This window comes from Sturnus vulgaris, chromosome 1, assembly GCF_052056855.1.
Source record: "Sturnus vulgaris isolate bStuVul1 chromosome 1, bStuVul1.hap1, whole genome shotgun sequence".
NCBI classification, from domain to species: Eukaryota; Metazoa; Chordata; class Aves; order Passeriformes; family Sturnidae; genus Sturnus; species Sturnus vulgaris.
In genome coordinates this window covers 85354386-85372475 of record NC_142243.1, presented here as the reverse complement: position 1 = coordinate 85372475, position 18090 = coordinate 85354386, and the positions used below count along the sequence as shown (strand labels likewise).

Below are 18090 nucleotides of genomic sequence, written 5' to 3'. Positions count from 1 at the left end.
TCCCCCGGCCCGGGCCGGCGGCGGCGAGCGGCTCCCCGGACCCTCCCCACAGGCGGCGGCATGCCCCGGCCCAGGGGGCGGCCGGGCAGCCGCGGGGCGACCCGCGGGAAGGGGCTGGCACTTGCGTGAGGCGGGCAGCGGCACCGAGCCCGGCGAGGCAGAGGCGCGGCCGCCGGCGGGGCAGAGCTCGGCGGGGCAGCGCTCGGCGGGGCCGGGCGCCCTGAGCGCCCCGCGGGGCCCAGCGCAGCCCCCGTGCCCCCACCCCGCGGCCGGCATGGTGCTGCTGTCGGGGCACGGCGAGCGGCTGGCCGGGGAGCGCGTCTGCCCCGCGCCCGCCGCCGCTAAGGAGATGCCCGGCGCCGAGGCGGAGAGCAGCCCCGAGCAGGGGGCGGCGGAGACTGCCCCCGAGGAGCCCGACGAAGAGGAGGAAGAGCAGGAGGAGGAGGAGGAGGATTACGAGTACGAGGACTTCTCCGAGCTGCCCGACACCTGCAGCATCGCCTCAGACGACTCCTTCTACCCTCCTGGGGGGCTGGACGACGACGACGAGGACCTCTGGTCCCTGGAGGGGGACGGGCGCGACAGCCCCGAGGCGCTCAGCCTCTTCCGAGCCTGCTGCACCAACAACAGCATCGTGCTGAAGGCGCTCATCCGCCAGGGCCCCCAGGAGGAGGAGGTGCGGGAGGCAGACCGCAACCGCAGGGTGAGTGAGCATCCCGCGCCGCGGCCCCGGCAGCCCGGGTATCCCGAGCATCCCGGGTATCCCGAGCATCCCGGGTATCCCGTGCATCCCGCCTGGGGCTGAGCGCCTCGGCTGCCGCCGCCGCCAGCGCGGAGCGGAGCCCGGGCAGCAGCCGTGCGGGTGTTGAGTGACCCCCCTCCCGTTTCCTGGGGCGCTGTTCTGCAGCCCCGTAGGGGACGGGACCCCAGGCAGCGAGAGCAGACTAGGGAGTGACGCTACGCCTTGCCAGCCTTGACTTTGCGCCTTTGGCTAAGGAAGGGTCCGGTTTATAGGATGAGACGCAGGTTGAGATTCCGGTTTTCCCGCGATCAGTTTTGAATCGGGTCTTGTTTTCCCTCTGTTTATTGGGGACCGAGAGGGGAATCGCTGGTAATGGTTGTGTTCAGCCTCAAAAAACCTTCCTCTTTTCTGGGCTGTTCATCCCCTTCATCCCATTCCCCGTCAGTACTTTATGATGTTCACCTTGAAATTTTGGACTGCTGGTAAAAGTTTATGAGTTTATTTTTTTTTAATATTATTTTTTCTTTTTCCTTTTCATTTAGCTTCCCCCAAAATGTAAGCTTGTTCCTGGATCCTAGACGGCCAAGCAGGGCTCGGGGTATCCTGTGCTAAAATCAGTATTTTTCAGAGTTCTCCTTGCATTGATTTTGTTGCTGATAATCTGTTTTTGGGGTTTGTATCAGTACCAGTTTTGTGGCTCAGTTTTTGCCTGTTACTCAGTTAATTGCAGGGACAGAGGTGTACTTCTCTAAATCGGAAGGTGAAAACTTGACAAAGATTTTCTGGTTAATACATTACTAGGACGTTTGAACAGCAATATCGAAGATTACCACATTACTACAGTTTGTTTTAAACCTAAGAAGTTTTTTGCGTAAGCAATCTGCAAAAACAGTTCTGTGACTATTCTGTGACAGCAGTGTTTTGAAAGGAAACCTGTGTTATTTTAATTGGGCAAATAACTAGCACATTCTGGCAACATAAGTGGTCTGCATTGAATAGAATGTCATAATCTGTGTTCAGTTCTGTCTGGAGAGGGGCTTTTCTTGTGCCTTAGATATATGTGCTTCTAGGATTTTTCCTAAGAATATCTTTACTTCTTCTCCAAAGGATTGATTTTAGTACAAATTTTTAGTGATCTGATGTTGGGGAAGATGAAAATGGAAATCCTTATAAATATGATTGCCTGGCAAAAGATTTTGAGAATATGGAAACTATAAGCGAGATTGAAATGAAAGCCATCTTTGAGATACCAAACTTTAATTACTGAGCAACTAGAAAACAATAGTATCTCCAGCTGAAAGTCATCCCCTTTTCATTGAACAATTCCCTCTGCTTGCAGACAGGTCCAAAGGGCAGAGAAGACCCTACTAGCTTGGTAAAGAGGGTCCAAAGAGTAGTTTTTAGGGTTTAAAGTGTAACACAGTATGGTAATATAGTGATTCTTTTAGGCTGTATGTAAATGCTATAAGATTTGTATCTTGTATTAGATTGGTTACTGAAAATTAGAATATTCAACACAGAAGAAGATTTATTGTATTGTAACGGGAACCTCACTCTCTTACTGCTTTTACCTCTCTTATGCTCTTACCTCTCTCACTGCTCTTACTTCTCTTACTTTATTCTTTTACTTCTTTTACTGCTCTCACAGGCCTGCTCCGAGCTGTGGCTGGCAGCTCCAAGCAGGGCCCTTTTACCCACGCCCTATGCAATAAACCACAAGTTCCAACACCTGTCTTTAGAGATTTCTCCGTCAGTCCTGACCATCCTGACCCACGGCTCCTACAATGACTTATTGTAAATTTCTTAAAAAGGCAAAAGGTCGTATGAACACATCTGGGAGAAGCAACCTATGGCATGAGGGAGGGAATGAACAACACAGGACAGAAATAATTTACATCAACTCTTCTGCCCAGGCCAGGATATGGCTTGGCATGATTTTACTTTAGCTGGCAACATCTGAGGTCCAATTGCACATTACAGGATATTTTGAAGATGATGCAGATATATATGCTATATATTAGTGCTGTGCCTGGGCTGGAGCCCAGCTCCAGTGCTGACATTGTGTGGGGTTTGGGCTCCAGCTTCTGCTGCATTGATTCAGCATGTCTCAAGTGTGTGATGATGTGGGAGGTTTGGCCCCTCCGTATATGTGGCATAAAGGGCCAAGTGACCCAGAGCTGTCCCCTCTGAGAAAATTACCTCCCTTCCCACCCGAGAGAGGGCAGGAAGCTGTAGGAACGCTCCCTCTCGGGGCTGGGGTCCTGCAGACCTCAGTCAATAGGAATGACAAAGCTCAGCACAAGCATCAGCCCTCATCCTGCAGCAAATTCATCTGTTTGGACAGCCCTCCCTTCACCATGCCTCTTCCCCAAAAGCAAGTAGCTCTTTATCTCATCAGCTTCAGAGTAAAAGAGACAAAATTTTAGTTTGAATCTGAAAGTTTATATTCTTTGTTCATACTGTAAAAACCCAAAAAACCAACAAAACAAAACAAAACAAAACAAAAAAAGAGCATCTACTTAGGCAAATATTCCACTTGACCTGAAACTAAAAATCGGCACAAAATTCTGTTTTCTTCAATTTTTTATGAATACAAAGTAAAAACGTTCTGGAATTCAGCATCTTGTGAAGTTACAGGAATGATGTGATAGAAATTAATTTGCTTTCTCTCTTCCTTCCTCACAGAAGTGCCCCAATCACAGCAGTACAGAGCAGGACAGTCTGGTTTTTTCCAGATGTGAATGGGGTGAGAGAAATCTTTTGACTAGGAAGCAGAGACTTCAGGTGTGACTCCTTCTCAGGGATGTCGAGGTACATTCTCATTATTTTGCAGAGGAAAACCACAGTTTTTAGAGAACTTTACCTAACAAAATGGAAGTTTTACTCAGACCTTTTATTGCCCTTTCTGTGGATTTTTTTTCTCTTGAATTTGATTATAAAGTCATGAGACATTATCCATGAACAAGATAGATATTTTGCTGCCACAAAGTAACAGAACAAGTTGCACATACCTGAGTTACACATACCTGTTGTGCTTATGAAGTTTTTTAGTTGCTGAAACTAAAACTACTGTTGGCTTTTGGCATCTTCTTTTGCCAGGATAGTATTTGTCTACAATGTTATCTTGTATGCGTTTGTTTGTTTTATTTTTTTTAACTTTTTTTTTTTAAAAAACCTTATTTTCTCATTTCTTTTTTTCTCACACTGGGAACAAATCAGCTGCATTTTTGTTTCTTCTAAGTTTTAATTTATTTTCCATGAGACAGGGCAGAGAATGAAGAATAACTTGTTTTTTGAGAAGTAGGGTGGTGAAGGGAGGGCTGTCCAGCTGGGGGTATTAACTGCTTTCACCACCCTGATCTGATAACTTCAGGTATGTAGGTACAGTACTGTTTCATATTCACAATTTCAAAATCAAATTTTCTTCAAAACAAACAAAACAAGTAACAAATTATTGTAGTAAGATAACACAAGGTCATAAAATGTAACATGAAAAAACTTGTAAATGCCCTAAACTGGGCACAATGAGCCTGCTGTGTTTTTTAATTATTTTGACCTTGTCCCTAAAGTATAAGTGTATAAATTTAAGATGTAGAAGCAATTATCTGGAAAACGCTAGGATCCAGAGGTACCTTTACTTATTTTCCTGCACCCTTTGTATCAAAATACATCAATTGACTCTTTGGAGTCAATTTCCCAAGCCTGGATAGTGGCTTTTTGTGTCATGTCTCCAGAAGCTTATTTTCCCCATAGTCTGTTCGTGAGCTACAGAACCTCCTGCCAGGCACAAGTTTTCATTAAATTCACCTTCCTGCAGTAAACCAGACTCCACAACATGTGATTTATTAGTCACCACATGTAGCCTGAAGATCTGTACCTTCCCTGTCTTGTTTTCATTACTGTCAAGACAGCAACAGTTTATTTATCATTGACTGCAAAGGATCCCCAAATGCCTGATCCCCTCATCTTCTCTTGCACTATCTGTCCATGGAATCCTGAAAGACTGGATTGGCACTGCTCATTTCCTCTCTTTGCCCAAACGAACACTGAAATATTTGGAAAATAACTATGACAGTATATAATATACTAATTGTACGTTGTTCTCCAGTGCTTGTGTATTTATCCTAACAGTAAGGAGGGATTTGGAAATAGACAAGGGAAAATAAAATCGTGGCTCTGGTGAAATTTTCTGACCTGACTGAGACCATATTATCATCTGGCTAATGGTGCTACTTTTCACTTTGTTGCATGGGGACTGGTTCTCCTTCCTCACCAGCCAAATTTCTAGAATTTCAGACATTTTTATCTCATCATTTTAGCATCACTTAATATCAAATTTTGCCTGGTGACCAGGATTATATATATACTCAGAAAGAGTTTCAAAATCTGATGTTACCTAGCTGCAGAATGCAAGCAAATTTAGAAATTTGCCATGACAATAGAGAAAGCATTAAGAGATGGGGGTAGAGAGAAAAGAAGGCAAAGAACATTCCCTTGCCAGACTGAAAATAATCACTGTGGCTGATCTGCGGGCAGGTTTTGTGCTGATCTTACGTGTGGTATAGCCCGTATTAGCAAGAATATTCTGTTGTAGTATATTTCAGTTTTTGGTGGTTTTTTTTTGGTCATTGTTCAATGAGTCTTTTGTCCAGTTCCATAGACAGCTATGGACATACCTGTGGGAATGTTTCTCTGAATGCAGCCTACATTTGTTTGTGTGCTGCACACCATGAGTGGCTGTTTTGGAATGGCATCACTCACCTGGTTTCCTCACTGGGTCCATGATAGTATCAGAGGCTCTGTACTGACACAGTGGAACTGCTTCAGGCAACTCATCCAATTTAGGGAGCATTACCCTCCAGAATTCTTCACAGAGCAATGCACAATGAATCCTCCATGGAGCTGACACCTGAATTTGTCTTTGCCAAAGGGCTGGGCTTCTGAAATTGCAACCGGCTGTGAAGGACAGGCAGCCAGTGGTTCAATTCCCACTTTCTGGGTGAGGGAACTTTGTGTTGGACAATGGTTTTCTGTAAAGTCATGTATCACAAAAAGTGCCAGAGTTTGTGTAACACTCCATTAACTTATTTTTGTTTCTTTTTTTTTTTTTTTTTTACTCTACAGAATGTTAACTTGTAAAAATAAAAAATCAGGAATCCAACATTTTCTGATAAAGGATGAAATTCTCCCTGTCACTTGTTGCTTTTCAGTTTTCATGGCCCATAGCTTAAGTTCACCCATGTCAGAAAAAGGATTTGAAGAACATCATCAGCTACAGTTCTCAGAATATTTTTAAATTATTATTTTCTTAGATAGCTTCAGTTCCTTCATATTATCTTATATAAAGCATTCTCACGGAAACAATTGTATTGAAACTTAACATCATGACACTAAACCGTGGAAGGGAATTTTTTGGGGTGAAAGTACTTCTAAAAAGACAACAAAACAACAAAAATAATTTAATTTAAATCTTGAAGTACAGAAATACTTAAATGCAGTAAAAAATGTCCCTGGAAATACATGTTTGTGCTTAAAAAGGAAGTGAGTAAGGTAAAGAACTGTAGGTGTCAAAAAAAAGCCGAAATTCTTCAAATAGAGTAATTACATCTCAAGGTTATCCACCAGAAAGGAATAGATAGAGCATGTAAAATATGAAGTGAGCTGGCTAAGAGGGAATTTGGTGAGCTAACCAGAGCATGAACCAAAATGATACAGGTTGGCACTCAGAGGCATTATCAGAAGAGCGTGGGCAGGTTAGCTGTCTGCCTGCTCTTGACTGTGTTCATCTGCAGTGTTAGGTGACTAATGCCTATGTAAACCTGGCACAAAAAGATATCCTTTAAAATAACTTTGCTGAAGAAAAAGTATGTGCACAGAACATAATTTCTGTGGATTAAAGAGAACAATTAATAAAGACCATGAGGGTATGTAGACATAAGGAATGGCAATGTGGGTATTTAGTGTACTGCTGGAAATGCATGGCCAGAGCAGACTGTGTCCTCCATGGAGCTGACAGGTTATATGACATAATTTGTTCTTAGTGTCAAAAGTAGCATTAGCTGACAGATGTAGGTCCTGCTGGAATGGACAAGTACAGATTTGAAGACTACATGAGAAAATTGTACAAATTTAATCTAGCTTCAAATAGGACAAGTCTTAGAGAAACCAGATGAAAAGTAGTTTCCTCAAAGAATTTTGACAAAGGACTTAATGCAAAATATATGGAACAAGAGGAGTGTTTTCAATCTGACAGTAGCATAGGAGTAAAGGTCACATCAATCTTCAATTCTTCTTTAAGCAATGTTTCATGTTAGTGTCTTAAATCAAGTGTGTGGCTTGCAGGGCTCCTCAGAGAGGCAGGGATGATCCTGGTTACCCATCTGAGCACAGGTTGACTCCAGATGTTAAAAAATACAGCTTCAGTTAAAATCTAATAATAGCCTAACAAGATGAGTTGTCCTGGACAGCTTTCATCAGTAATTATGGCAGACATATAACATGTTTTTAGCATAACATGTCCGTAATACATGGGACTTTGGGATGCCTTACTGCCTTTCCTAGGAGAATACTAGAGCTTTATTTCACTGTGCATAAAGTGACACTGCTAATGCCTTCAACCTATTAGGAAACTCAAATTTATTTTCTCATGGAGGAATTACTCAAGAAGGACTATTGGCACTAATTTCCTTTTGTAAATCTTCTGAAGATTCCTCAGGGAAAAATTAATGAGGAATCACAGGAAGTTGAAAGAGAGCACTGCTACAAAACATCTGACTGCTCTGAAAAAATGGGTTCCTGTTGAGTTTCAGTAGCTCATAGGAGGTTCTGGACTTCGAGTATGCTGGGAAAGGAAGTGGTCCAGAAGCCCCAGTATTCCCAAGTTCTTCAGTTCCAAGTTAGGTGCCAGTAGGACAACAGTGGTACCTCATCTTATCGAGGCTTTAGGTCTCAAGGCAAGGGCTCTGAGGAAGAAAGAACAAATGTTCCTGTCTCAGGCAGCAAGTTCAAAGCTGCCTGTTGAAAAGCACCACAGGAGCGGTGAGTTCAGGTGCCAGCTGTGGTGGACAGCAGGTGTCCAGTGCCACATCTTTCCGTGTCATCAAGGGCTTAACTCTCGTGTCCTTTGGCCCTGCTGGTGCTGGAAGCAGTGATCTGGGCTGTGGTTCTTGGAGGCTCCCGATTCAGTGTTGAGAGATGGAACAGGGACAGGGATGGCAGCCCCCCATCAGGGAGTTCCCTTTTCAGAGGTGTGAGACTTGGTCGTCTTTCACTCAGTCTGACTTGTTCCTGGGTTTCAGGGGACATTTCAAAAAAGTTTTTGAAAGAGGCATTAATGTTCACTTTTGTGTGTGGCACAGAGACCTCTTGCCATCATCTTGATTTTAGTCACATAGTCTTGTGTTTATGCTTGGGAATATAAACTATGACAATAAGTTGAAAATAAAAAATGTTGAACAAGGAGTACAAGTGACCAAAACATCTGTCTGGATCCATTCAGACATTTCAGCAGGTGCTGTTATGTTCAAAATCTGTTCTACTACTCAAGAAGAAATAGACAGAAAGATAAAAATCATCTCTGGCAAGAGAGCACATGTGCAGCTCAGCTCACATCTATCCTATGCAAAGTTAGCATCTCTGGTGTGGACCAAAGGTGACCACACAGCCAGCACTTGGCCTGGATTTTCCCTGAATCCCAAGATGTTCTCCTAATTCATTAATGGTTTTTAGGCTTTTGAATTCAAACACCCAAACTAACATCATTTGTTGTGTTATGCTTTTAGAAATCATTAACTATGCTGGTACTAAAATTGGTAAAATACCATGCTGTATGCTTATTTCAGATATGGTATTTCAAGTAGGATAACATCAGACATGGCTTTCAGATATGGCTTTCAAGTAGGATAACATAGATCATAAGATGCTGCAGTTTTTCCCAAATTGGAATTTTGGTCAAGTATTTCCACATCTTTTCCAGTTTTTTGGGGTTTTTTGTACATTTTCGGACAAGTTATTCTGTTTTGGCTGAGGTTGGGGGATGGGGAGAGAGGGGTTATCAATTTACACAAGGGCTATATTGCCTGCTTAGAATTTTCGTGCATGTTCTTTCTGTATCATCTGTCATTATACAGTGGAATTAGGTTTATCTTTTGGGACTGAGGTAGAATTGCACTAAAAACTAATGGTAGAGTTGCTAAAAACTGCTGGTAGATTTTTTTAAATAGAAAATAAAATCTCTGGAGAATGTGAAAGCAATGAAGAATTCCCACAGGCCTTATTTGAGACAGGAGTTCACCTTTAATAGTTTCATAAATAAAATTTCCCTCAGAAGGTTACCCTTTTAAATAATTTAGAATGTTATGCCACATAGATTTGAATTTACCTGTTTCTGAGTGTTCTTTAATTAAATACAAAAATGGAAACCCTCAACCTGGGATAGATATAATACTGTAATATACTCAGTGAGTCTCAATAAGAAATAATCAAGTACTGTAGGAAGAGGATTTTTGTCACAGAGTCTGTGGTTGCACATCTGGCAGTGAATTACCAATTCAAATTGTATCCACTGTGGGAAAAACCCACTATGTGGAAATAGTTCCCATTTTTCAATTCTATTATTTTCTATTATGTCTGTTAAATTCCACGGGGAGCAATTTGAAAGCAAGATGATGCAAAATGGGAATGACTCACGGTTGGGCTTTTGTTGGTTCACACGTTTCGGATGTATAACGTCCTGAGCCTGATCCTGTACTTTCCTCTCATATATGAGGGTTGGGGATTTTTTTTTTTTAGTCTTTTGCCTCTTAGTACATGATACCTCATCTTTGGGACAGCTTGTGTGTGGACAGACAACTACTGGTGACAAGAGATGACAGCAGTTACCAGAGAGCTCAAGGAGAAGTTTTGAAGTTTTGTTTCTATTACTGTAGGGGGGAGGCTTATGCAGAATCCATTGTTATTAGTTTTCTGAAGTTCAAAAGTGGCAGATAATGGAACACATTCAATCTGTTCATAAAAGGAGCCTTTCAAGCAGTATTTGGCTTCTTTTTTTTTTTTTTTTTTTTTCTTTACAACATCTAGATATCTTGCTGTTAGGAGCTAATAGTTAGAAGGCTCAGCTCACCCGTTTAGCATTTGATTGAGAAACACAGGAAGGGTATCCATGTATTCATAAAAGTGTTTTAAGTGTGGATGAAAGGAAAAGGAAGACTTTCTTTGTAAGGTGGTGTGGTACTTCTGTGAATCTGCAAGTATCATATGAGTTTGATAAAGGATCCAAGAGAAGGCAGAGTCAAAGCTCAGCTCCACAAAGGAGTTAATGTAAAATACTTTTCTTTCTACAGAGTTTTCTACAGATTTTCTATAAAAAGAATGAAGTAGAAATAGCTTGTTAGACAAGGAGTGTAGGATTACACATATTAGCCAGTTCTGCAAAATGAAATACCACAAATATTAATGAAATGCCACAAATATGAAATAATGAAATTTAAGTTTTTAGATTTACAGAGCCCTTCTGAGCTAGTAAAAAATATAAACATAGTAGAGGAGTTTTCTGGTTACACTGAGACAGGCTGTACTACACAGTAAATGTTCCACGAATGTGCCTGGAAGTGTGGAACAATGCCAGCCAGAGGAAACCTGTGTCTGGGAAGAAAAAGGTTATTTTCCCTGCTGTCCTACAGGCACTTTGCAGGCTCACTGCTGTGTTAGGTGAGTCCTATCTTCAGGGAAAACTGGGCAGCATGACCATATCAGAGACATTGCTCTGCCACACTGCTTCAGCAGAACTCCCCATGCAGAGCTGCCAGCCTGGAATAAAACACACAGTGTTCCTGGAGGAACAGCCTGGCCAGTGGTTTGAGGGGGGAGTGAAACCATTCATGGCTGAGAGGGAAGGAAAACACTTAATTTCAAGGTCTCTGGGAATGGAGTGAAAGCCTCTTTCTTGTACCCAGCGACAGGTGCAATCTCCCAGGCAGGGATTGTCCCACAGCCTCAAGCAGTGGCTGTGTGGAAGGGCTCAGGTGGTTCTGGGATGCCCCATTAACCTCCTGCCATCACCCGTTAATGGGACAGAGGCCAAGCTGTGCTGAGTCCTGCTGTCATTTTTGTGGGGTGGCCCTTCTTTTCTTTTACTGCACTGATGCTGTATGGTCTGCAGGAATTTTACAGTCCAGAAAATTCTTCCTCTTGCGAGGATGCAACAAGGATGGCCCAAGTATGAAGATACCCCTGAACAGAACTGCCTGTGGAATAGGAACTGGAACTGAGTACTAGATCCATGTTAATCTTTTTAGTTCCTTACTTGAATTAAAATAATGTGTTTATTGAAGTCACATGTCTCAGTGCATTTACAATACTTATCTCTATAAAAGTTCCCATGAAGTACGTAAGATCCTTTACATATATGTGGATAAATGAAGCAAATACTGAAATATTTGATACTCAAGTTAAACATTTTAGAAGCAGTAAGTTTTTAAAGCAACTGAAAGGAGATTATGGTAAGGTGGGAGGTGTCCTCTTTCTCCCAAATAATAAGTAATAGGACAAGGGGAAATGGCCTCAAGTTGTGCCAGGCGAGGTTGGGTACAAAAAAAAATTCTTCACTGAAAGAGTGGTTAAAAGGGGAATCTGTCTGAGGAGCTGCCGAAGTCACAACTTTTTTTCAGCCTGGAGGAGGGAAGACTGAATGGGAGATCTCATTGCAGTTACAACTTCCTTGTGAGAGGAAGAGGAGGGGCAGGCACTGATCTCTGCCCTGTGCTGGCCAGTGACAGGACCCAGAGAATGGGCTGAAGGTGTGTCAGGGAAGGTTTAGTTTGGATATTAGAAAAGTTTTTTTTCTCCCAGAAGGTGTTTGGGCACTGGAACAGCTCCCCAGGGAAGTGGTCACAGCACCAAGCCTGACAGAGTTCAAGAAATGTTTGGACAATTGTCTCAGGCACAAGGTGTGATTCTTGGGGTGTCCTACATAGGGCCAGGAGTTGGACTTGATGATCCTGATGGGTCCCTTCCAACTGAGCATATTCTGTGTGATTTTGTGTAATTCTGTGATTAAGTGTTGCAACAGGTTGTTCAGGGAAGTGGTGTAGTCACCATCCCTGGAAGTGTTGAATGATGGGTAGATGTGGAGCTTCACAGTGTGGCTTAGTGAACATGGTGGCACTCCATTAAAGGCTGGATTTCATAATCTGGGAGGTCTTTTCCAGCCTTTCAGCCTTATTGATTCTATGATTCTAATATCAGTAGCCCAGAAAAAAAAAAAAAAAAAAAAGAAGAAAGAAAAAGAGATGATGAATAAATGTCAACCTTTCTCTTAAAATTAATCACTCAAATTATTTTCTTCTAAGGCAAGAGATTATGAAATGTCTTTCACTTGCTATTGCCATTTTTTTCTTTCTGTGGGCGTTTTTAGCTTGACCTAGTTTATGCTTATTACAGTCAGCACAGCTGATTTATGAGCAGAGGCTCCATTCACAGATGGGTGCAGGCAGAGCTGAGGTATTCAGGTACACATCCATGGCAGTGTTCACAGATCACAAATGCACTTACCATCCTCTTAGGATCTGAAGTCAAATGAAGGAAAAAAAAACATAACCCTAAGGTTTCAAGTAGGGTGATGCTGTTTCCCTGTGCTTCTCATATCTCAGGTCCAGCACTCTCTTTTCTGCTGCTGTTAAAATTATGAAACCCTCCAGCTATCAGGTGTCAACAAAAAGTGCTGTGATCTCTCTTTGGAGCTCCAGTACGTGATGCTAGATCAGTAGGAGCTACCCTCCTGCAGTAGGTACACAGAGAGTAACCATGGGACAAAGTAGATCAACACTGCCCACTAAATGTCGTAAATACGTGTGATATGGGTAAAGATATCACAGAGAGGAAGGGTTTTAAAAATTACAGGGGTTCCTGTAGTGTCAGTGGAAAGAAAGAGTGACTCCAGGGCAGGCCATGGCAGTGCAGAAGCAGGAGCAGGGCGCCTGGGGTGCAGGCACTGAACCTGCAGGGACACTCTCATCCTGCTGCTTCCAGCTCAGGTCCCAGCTGCTGTGTCTGCTGGAGCAGGGGATCATACCTGCCTTAACTGCTCACGAGGCCACATTCACAGATACTAACTAGTTGTGTGCAAATTCCACGTTGTTTACCTGTTGTGCATGTGTTACAGAAATGCATCTCCCCAGCAGAGTGGGCTGAGGGCTGGTGCCTTCAGGCTGGACTGCTTGGAGGGAAACACAGACATTCTGCTTGAACACCTCGCTGGCTGGATGTGCAGAGGAGCACAGTTCACAGTCTTGTAGTGAATATCCTTGGTGAGCTAGCCTACTGTCATTTATCTGACAGTTTGCAGAGTTTGAAAACGTAGGTCAAATATATCCAAATTAGTGTTGTGAGAATTTATAAAAATATATTAATTGTTTTGAGAATAATAATAATAATAAAAAATCAGTACTGGTTTTTCTGTAATGTAAAATGGTAACTGTAATTGCACTTGTGAGTTTAATGTGTGTAATGGCCCTTTTTTTCTGTTTACTCCCTGCCATCCACAAAACACATTCCTCTGGGGAGGAGGTTTTTAAAATAGTGCTTAGTTACCCTGTTTAGATGTAGAGTACTTGCCTAAAAATACCATATTTTCCTCTTTCTCATGTAATTTCTATTTCTAGTACAGTGGCTACATCAGTTGTGATATATTAGTAAATTGTTAGTGAGTATCATAAAGGAACTAAGAATTAAAAGCCTAATTAGTAGAGTTTGGCAGCTTATCAGTCACAGGGGAAAGGGGAAATGAACATCATTCATGTGATGTAAACCCTACCAAAAACATTCAAATATTGCCAGCATTACTTTCACAAACTTGCTTCTCTTCCCAGAAGGGAAGCTGTTTCCTTTCAGATTTTAAGGTCTGCAGGGAGTGCATCTGGAGTGACTCTACCTCATTATTGGTGGTACTGCAATCAATAATATCATTCCAAAATACATGATTTTTAAGTCTACCTGTATTGGCTGACCTTTTAGGATTATTGATACAAAGCAATATCAATTAGTATAACCATGTTATTTACAGAGATTCTACAGTAAATTCAAAATTCCAGTGTGAGATTTACAAATTTTAAGGTTAAGAAGGTGATTTTTGGCTGTAGGGTTTTGATACCAGTGTTAGTTAGAATCATGTAATTGCAGCAAGCCTTCATTTTGGATATGTGCTTTTTGCTTCTTTCCAGAGATAGATCAAAAGAGTCAGACTGTGAAGGTAGCAGGAAACAGCCTGCCCATAATTTTCAGGTAGAAATGAAGAGATCAGATCTACTCTTTAAAAGATTTCCATATTATTAAGTATCATTCTCTCATTTTGTGCCAGAGAAATGGAAAAATAAACTCCAAATACTGAGAAAAACATACGGAAATATTCTGATACTGCTTCTAGGTGCCTGAATACTGAGGGAGAAAAACGTAAGTTTTACCATTCTTCCACTGCTACTCTGTGGTCTCTTTAGCTAATAGAGCTATAGAGTTTATTAGAAAATATGGGATGAGAAATTGCAGCATTTGGTTCGTAATTGTAAACCCTCTAAGCATGTCAGCTGCTGCTCCTCAAAGAAGAGAAAAGAACACAAAACCCAAACAGTATCTTCAGAAATCATGAGAGAGATGAACTGTTAATTTGAAGGTGACCATATTTATTCTTATTTTTGTATTCCAATTCTTTTCTTTTCTGTAAAGATTTGCCTTTCTCATTGATGGAAGTAAAGAAAGATCTTAACAAACCTTACTATTGCTTTTACTACACTGCAGTTTTTCTACACAAGCCTAAGTGACCTTAATTCCAATAGAACTAAAAGCCAGTGGAAACTGACAACTTCACAGCCAACCTCCAGGTCAAGGCATTTTGAAAGAATGATGAAAATTTTAGCAGGAGTGATAGGGAAAACCAGGAAATACTTAGCAAATTTATTGTATATCCTCTGAAAAGATCTTAAGTCTAAATTAACCAGAGGTTTTTTCTCCTTAAGCAAGTATTTAGGCTAGAGATATATGATGCAGAAAGGCACATGTTGATGAGGTTATTCATGCCTTAAAAACGTAATATGAATGAAAACATAAAGAAAGTAAAATTTTGTTAAATCAACAATTTTCAAATCTGGATGTACAAGTTTTCCTTGCACACGAATTTAAAAAGGGAAGGAAATTATAAGTTGTTGGTCTTCCAGTAGAGGAAAGACCTTGATATTTCCTCCCTGTGCTTTCTAATATCCGGCTGTGTAGGACAGGTTAGAGCACACTTTTCTAAGGGTGGATGGGAGACATGACACTGTTGAATCAAAAATAGAAAGGAATCATAACTTGTAAAAGAGTCTTTGAAGTCATTAAGGTATACACATGTCCTTCAGTTTACTGCTCCTGCATGAGTCATTGCCTTTGTGCAGCTGATGCAATTTCATCTGACCTCTGTCTCCTGACTGAGGCATGGAAGGGGTTTTGGGCTCTCATTTGGTAGAGCTGGGCAGAGTCTGATAGGCTTCTGTAGCAAGTGGAATGTTCCCTGTGGAATAAAGGGCTCAGAGGCTTTGAAGTCTACATAGTTAGAATATCATCTCTTACCTTTTCAGAACCAAAAGTATTATCTGTACATTTCTTTGGCCAAAGAGCAGGGCGAGAGTCAGACATAGGAAATGAGACATTTAGCACTGGATGATAAAATGCATATTAGAAGAATTTTAAAAATGCAGAACAGAAGGTGTAACTCTCAGTGCCTCTTCTTCTAGAGGTTAGGGCTGAAGAAACTGCACCTTTCTTTAGTGCCAAAATAGAGAAAAGTGGGCAAAATATTTACCATTTAACATCTTAATTGTGGTTGAATATATTTAATCATCAATCAAATCTAGAAAAGCCAGTCTTTTGGTTTTGCTTCTATCTCTTCTAAACCTGCTTGATTTGTTCTAGTGTGGCTTGTGAGTGACTGCTAAATGGACAAGGACTAATATTTGAAAAAAAAATGTTATTCTTTATGGAGTAGATACATAGTGAGTTTTGTTCAGTGTAATGTGTGCAGTTATGTTGTACAGTTGAAAATTTATGTTGTCATACATTGCTAGTAAGAGAATAACAAATTTATAATAGAATAGTTAATTACACCAGCATTTACTACCTTCCTTTTAAATACAGAAATACTTCTTCATCCCACCTTTTTATTCTCATTATTCCTATTTACTGCTAACCACTCCATGCTTATCTAATGGCGGAAGAGTTTCCTTCTCTATCATGCTCTTCTTCATTATGAAATGTAAAAATTGCACAAATAATAATGGAATCTTCTTTGCAGTATTGTTTCAAAGCAAGTGTGCTCCTTCTCATCTCTTGGAAAATTCCATTGCTTTGGAGTTGGGCACCACAGAAATGAAGAAAATTCTGTTTACAAGTCATCTTTCTACTATTTCAGTGAACAAGTGTCTCCAACCAACCAGTCATTGAAGTTTACAAATTCCTCATGAAGGGGAGAGGAGGGGTAGGCACTGATTCCTGTGCTGACCAGTGACAGGACCCATGGGAATGGCCTGAAGTTGTGTTAGGGGAGGTTTAGATTGGATATAAGAAAACATTCTTCACCTAGAGAGTGCTTGGGCACTGGAACAGCTCCCCAGGGCAGTGGTCACAGCACCAGCCTGACAGAGTTCAAGAAGCATTTGGACAATGCTCTCAGGCACATGGTGTGACTCTTGGGGATGGTGCTGTGTATGGCCAGGAGCTGAACTTGATTATTTTGATGGATCCCTTCAAACCCAGCATGTTCTGTGTGATTCTGAGTTTTAGTTTCCACCTCTATACTGAAAATTTCCTATAAGGCAGCTATCTTTTCTTTGCTCCAGGGCCTGCAGCATCATTTGAAGGTCCCATGGTGTGTTCAGATACTGCTCTCATTAGTGAGCTGCTATCAAAAAAAATGCCACCCTGCAGTTGAGCAAAGTCCTGACATACCCAAAAACTCTTGTTATTCAACTGCTGTGGCACACAGAGATGTGTCAAGCTCACTGCAAACAGCTCTAAGAAACATCCATCAAATACGTTTGATACATGCTGCATTTTTTGTAGAGTGCTTCTTTTCAGCAAAAGCTGTTCTTTTTTTGAGAAAGCTGTGCTCTAAATGTCTACTATTTCTCTCATAGGTATAGGTCCCTAAATTAAAAAGCAGACTGCTTATATGAATTCCTGGACTCCTGTTCTAATAATATGTTTTGCAATTTGTCTAAATATTCTCCAATTTTATGAAGTAGGAGAGCTGTTTCTGGATTGTTTGACTGAAACTGTTTTATAAAGTATATATATTGAATTAATGATTTAGCTGTTTTAACAAAGGAAAGTGATCTCTAGAAATTCCAGCTATTTGAATATAAATGTGAAATTGCTTCTCCCTCTTTTTCACCCCAGATATTTAATTCTGTCTTCTTCAGATTCAATAGTATGTTATTGTTCAATTGCTCCCTGCGTTTTTTTATTACTTAGGTGAGTGGGGTGTATTCCTTAGAAGATTAGATTTTTAGATCCAAGCACAGAGGCAGAAGATGCTTTCCTGTCTTATATTGAATGGAGCTAGATCTCAGCTGAGATAAACAGGGTGGTCACAGGCTGAGGAAAGACTCACTCTGCTCATGTCACCAGGCAAGGACATGCAGTACCAGTGTGTGCTGCATTTGTCTATTAAAATCAAGTGGCAATACTGTAGTTAACTTGAGGCAGATAAGATGGTGATGCTACTGTGTCCCACCTGGGTATTCCAAACATGACTTTTACCTTTCTCAAACTGTCTGCTCGGACCCTGATACCTTTTACAGCTACAGTGAATCCTTATCTAGCCAACTGAGATAGTAAAAGAGAAATTTAAAATTGGAAAGTACACTTAATAAAAAAATTAAAACCGACAACAAACCCAAGCCTGCTTTTGAACCACATTATTCATGATTTTTAAACAGCTGAGTATGAAAAACCCGCGAGCTACTAGAGGAAAAAATGTCCATCTTGACAGATTGATTCTATGTCACAGTGTGTGTTTTCTCAAACAAAAAATGCCAGGCTGAGCCTCTTTCAGGTGGATGAGCCTATATCCTAAATACAGCACTAAATTAATATGAGGCTATTCATTAGGACCTGCAAGCCAGTAGCAGCAGTGGTCTTGGTTTAGGCAAGTACTAGTCTCTGATCTTTCAAAACTGTAATTCTGCCTTTTCTTAAAATAGATGTATTTTTCACAGGGTGATGCTAAACCTTCAGGAAGGAACCATTCCTTAATGAGATGCCTGAGGCATGCTGGATTTCCTCTCCAGTGGCTGTGTGCAGCCTATCTGTTACTTTATTACTTA

General features: G+C 41.3%; 1 protein-coding gene across 1 annotated transcript in view; it reads left to right on the top strand.

Annotated features, from left to right (window-relative positions):
• The first annotated feature begins 274 nt into the window (after positions 1 to 274).
• Positions 275 to 18090, top strand: part of ANKRD33B (ankyrin repeat domain 33B) — a 44791-nt gene continuing 26975 nt past the window's right edge. Inside the window, exon 1 of the mRNA XM_014872333.2 lies at positions 275 to 703. Within this exon, the coding sequence (XP_014727819.1) occupies positions 275 to 703 (429 nt within the window). The remainder of the gene's footprint in view (positions 704 to 18090) is intronic.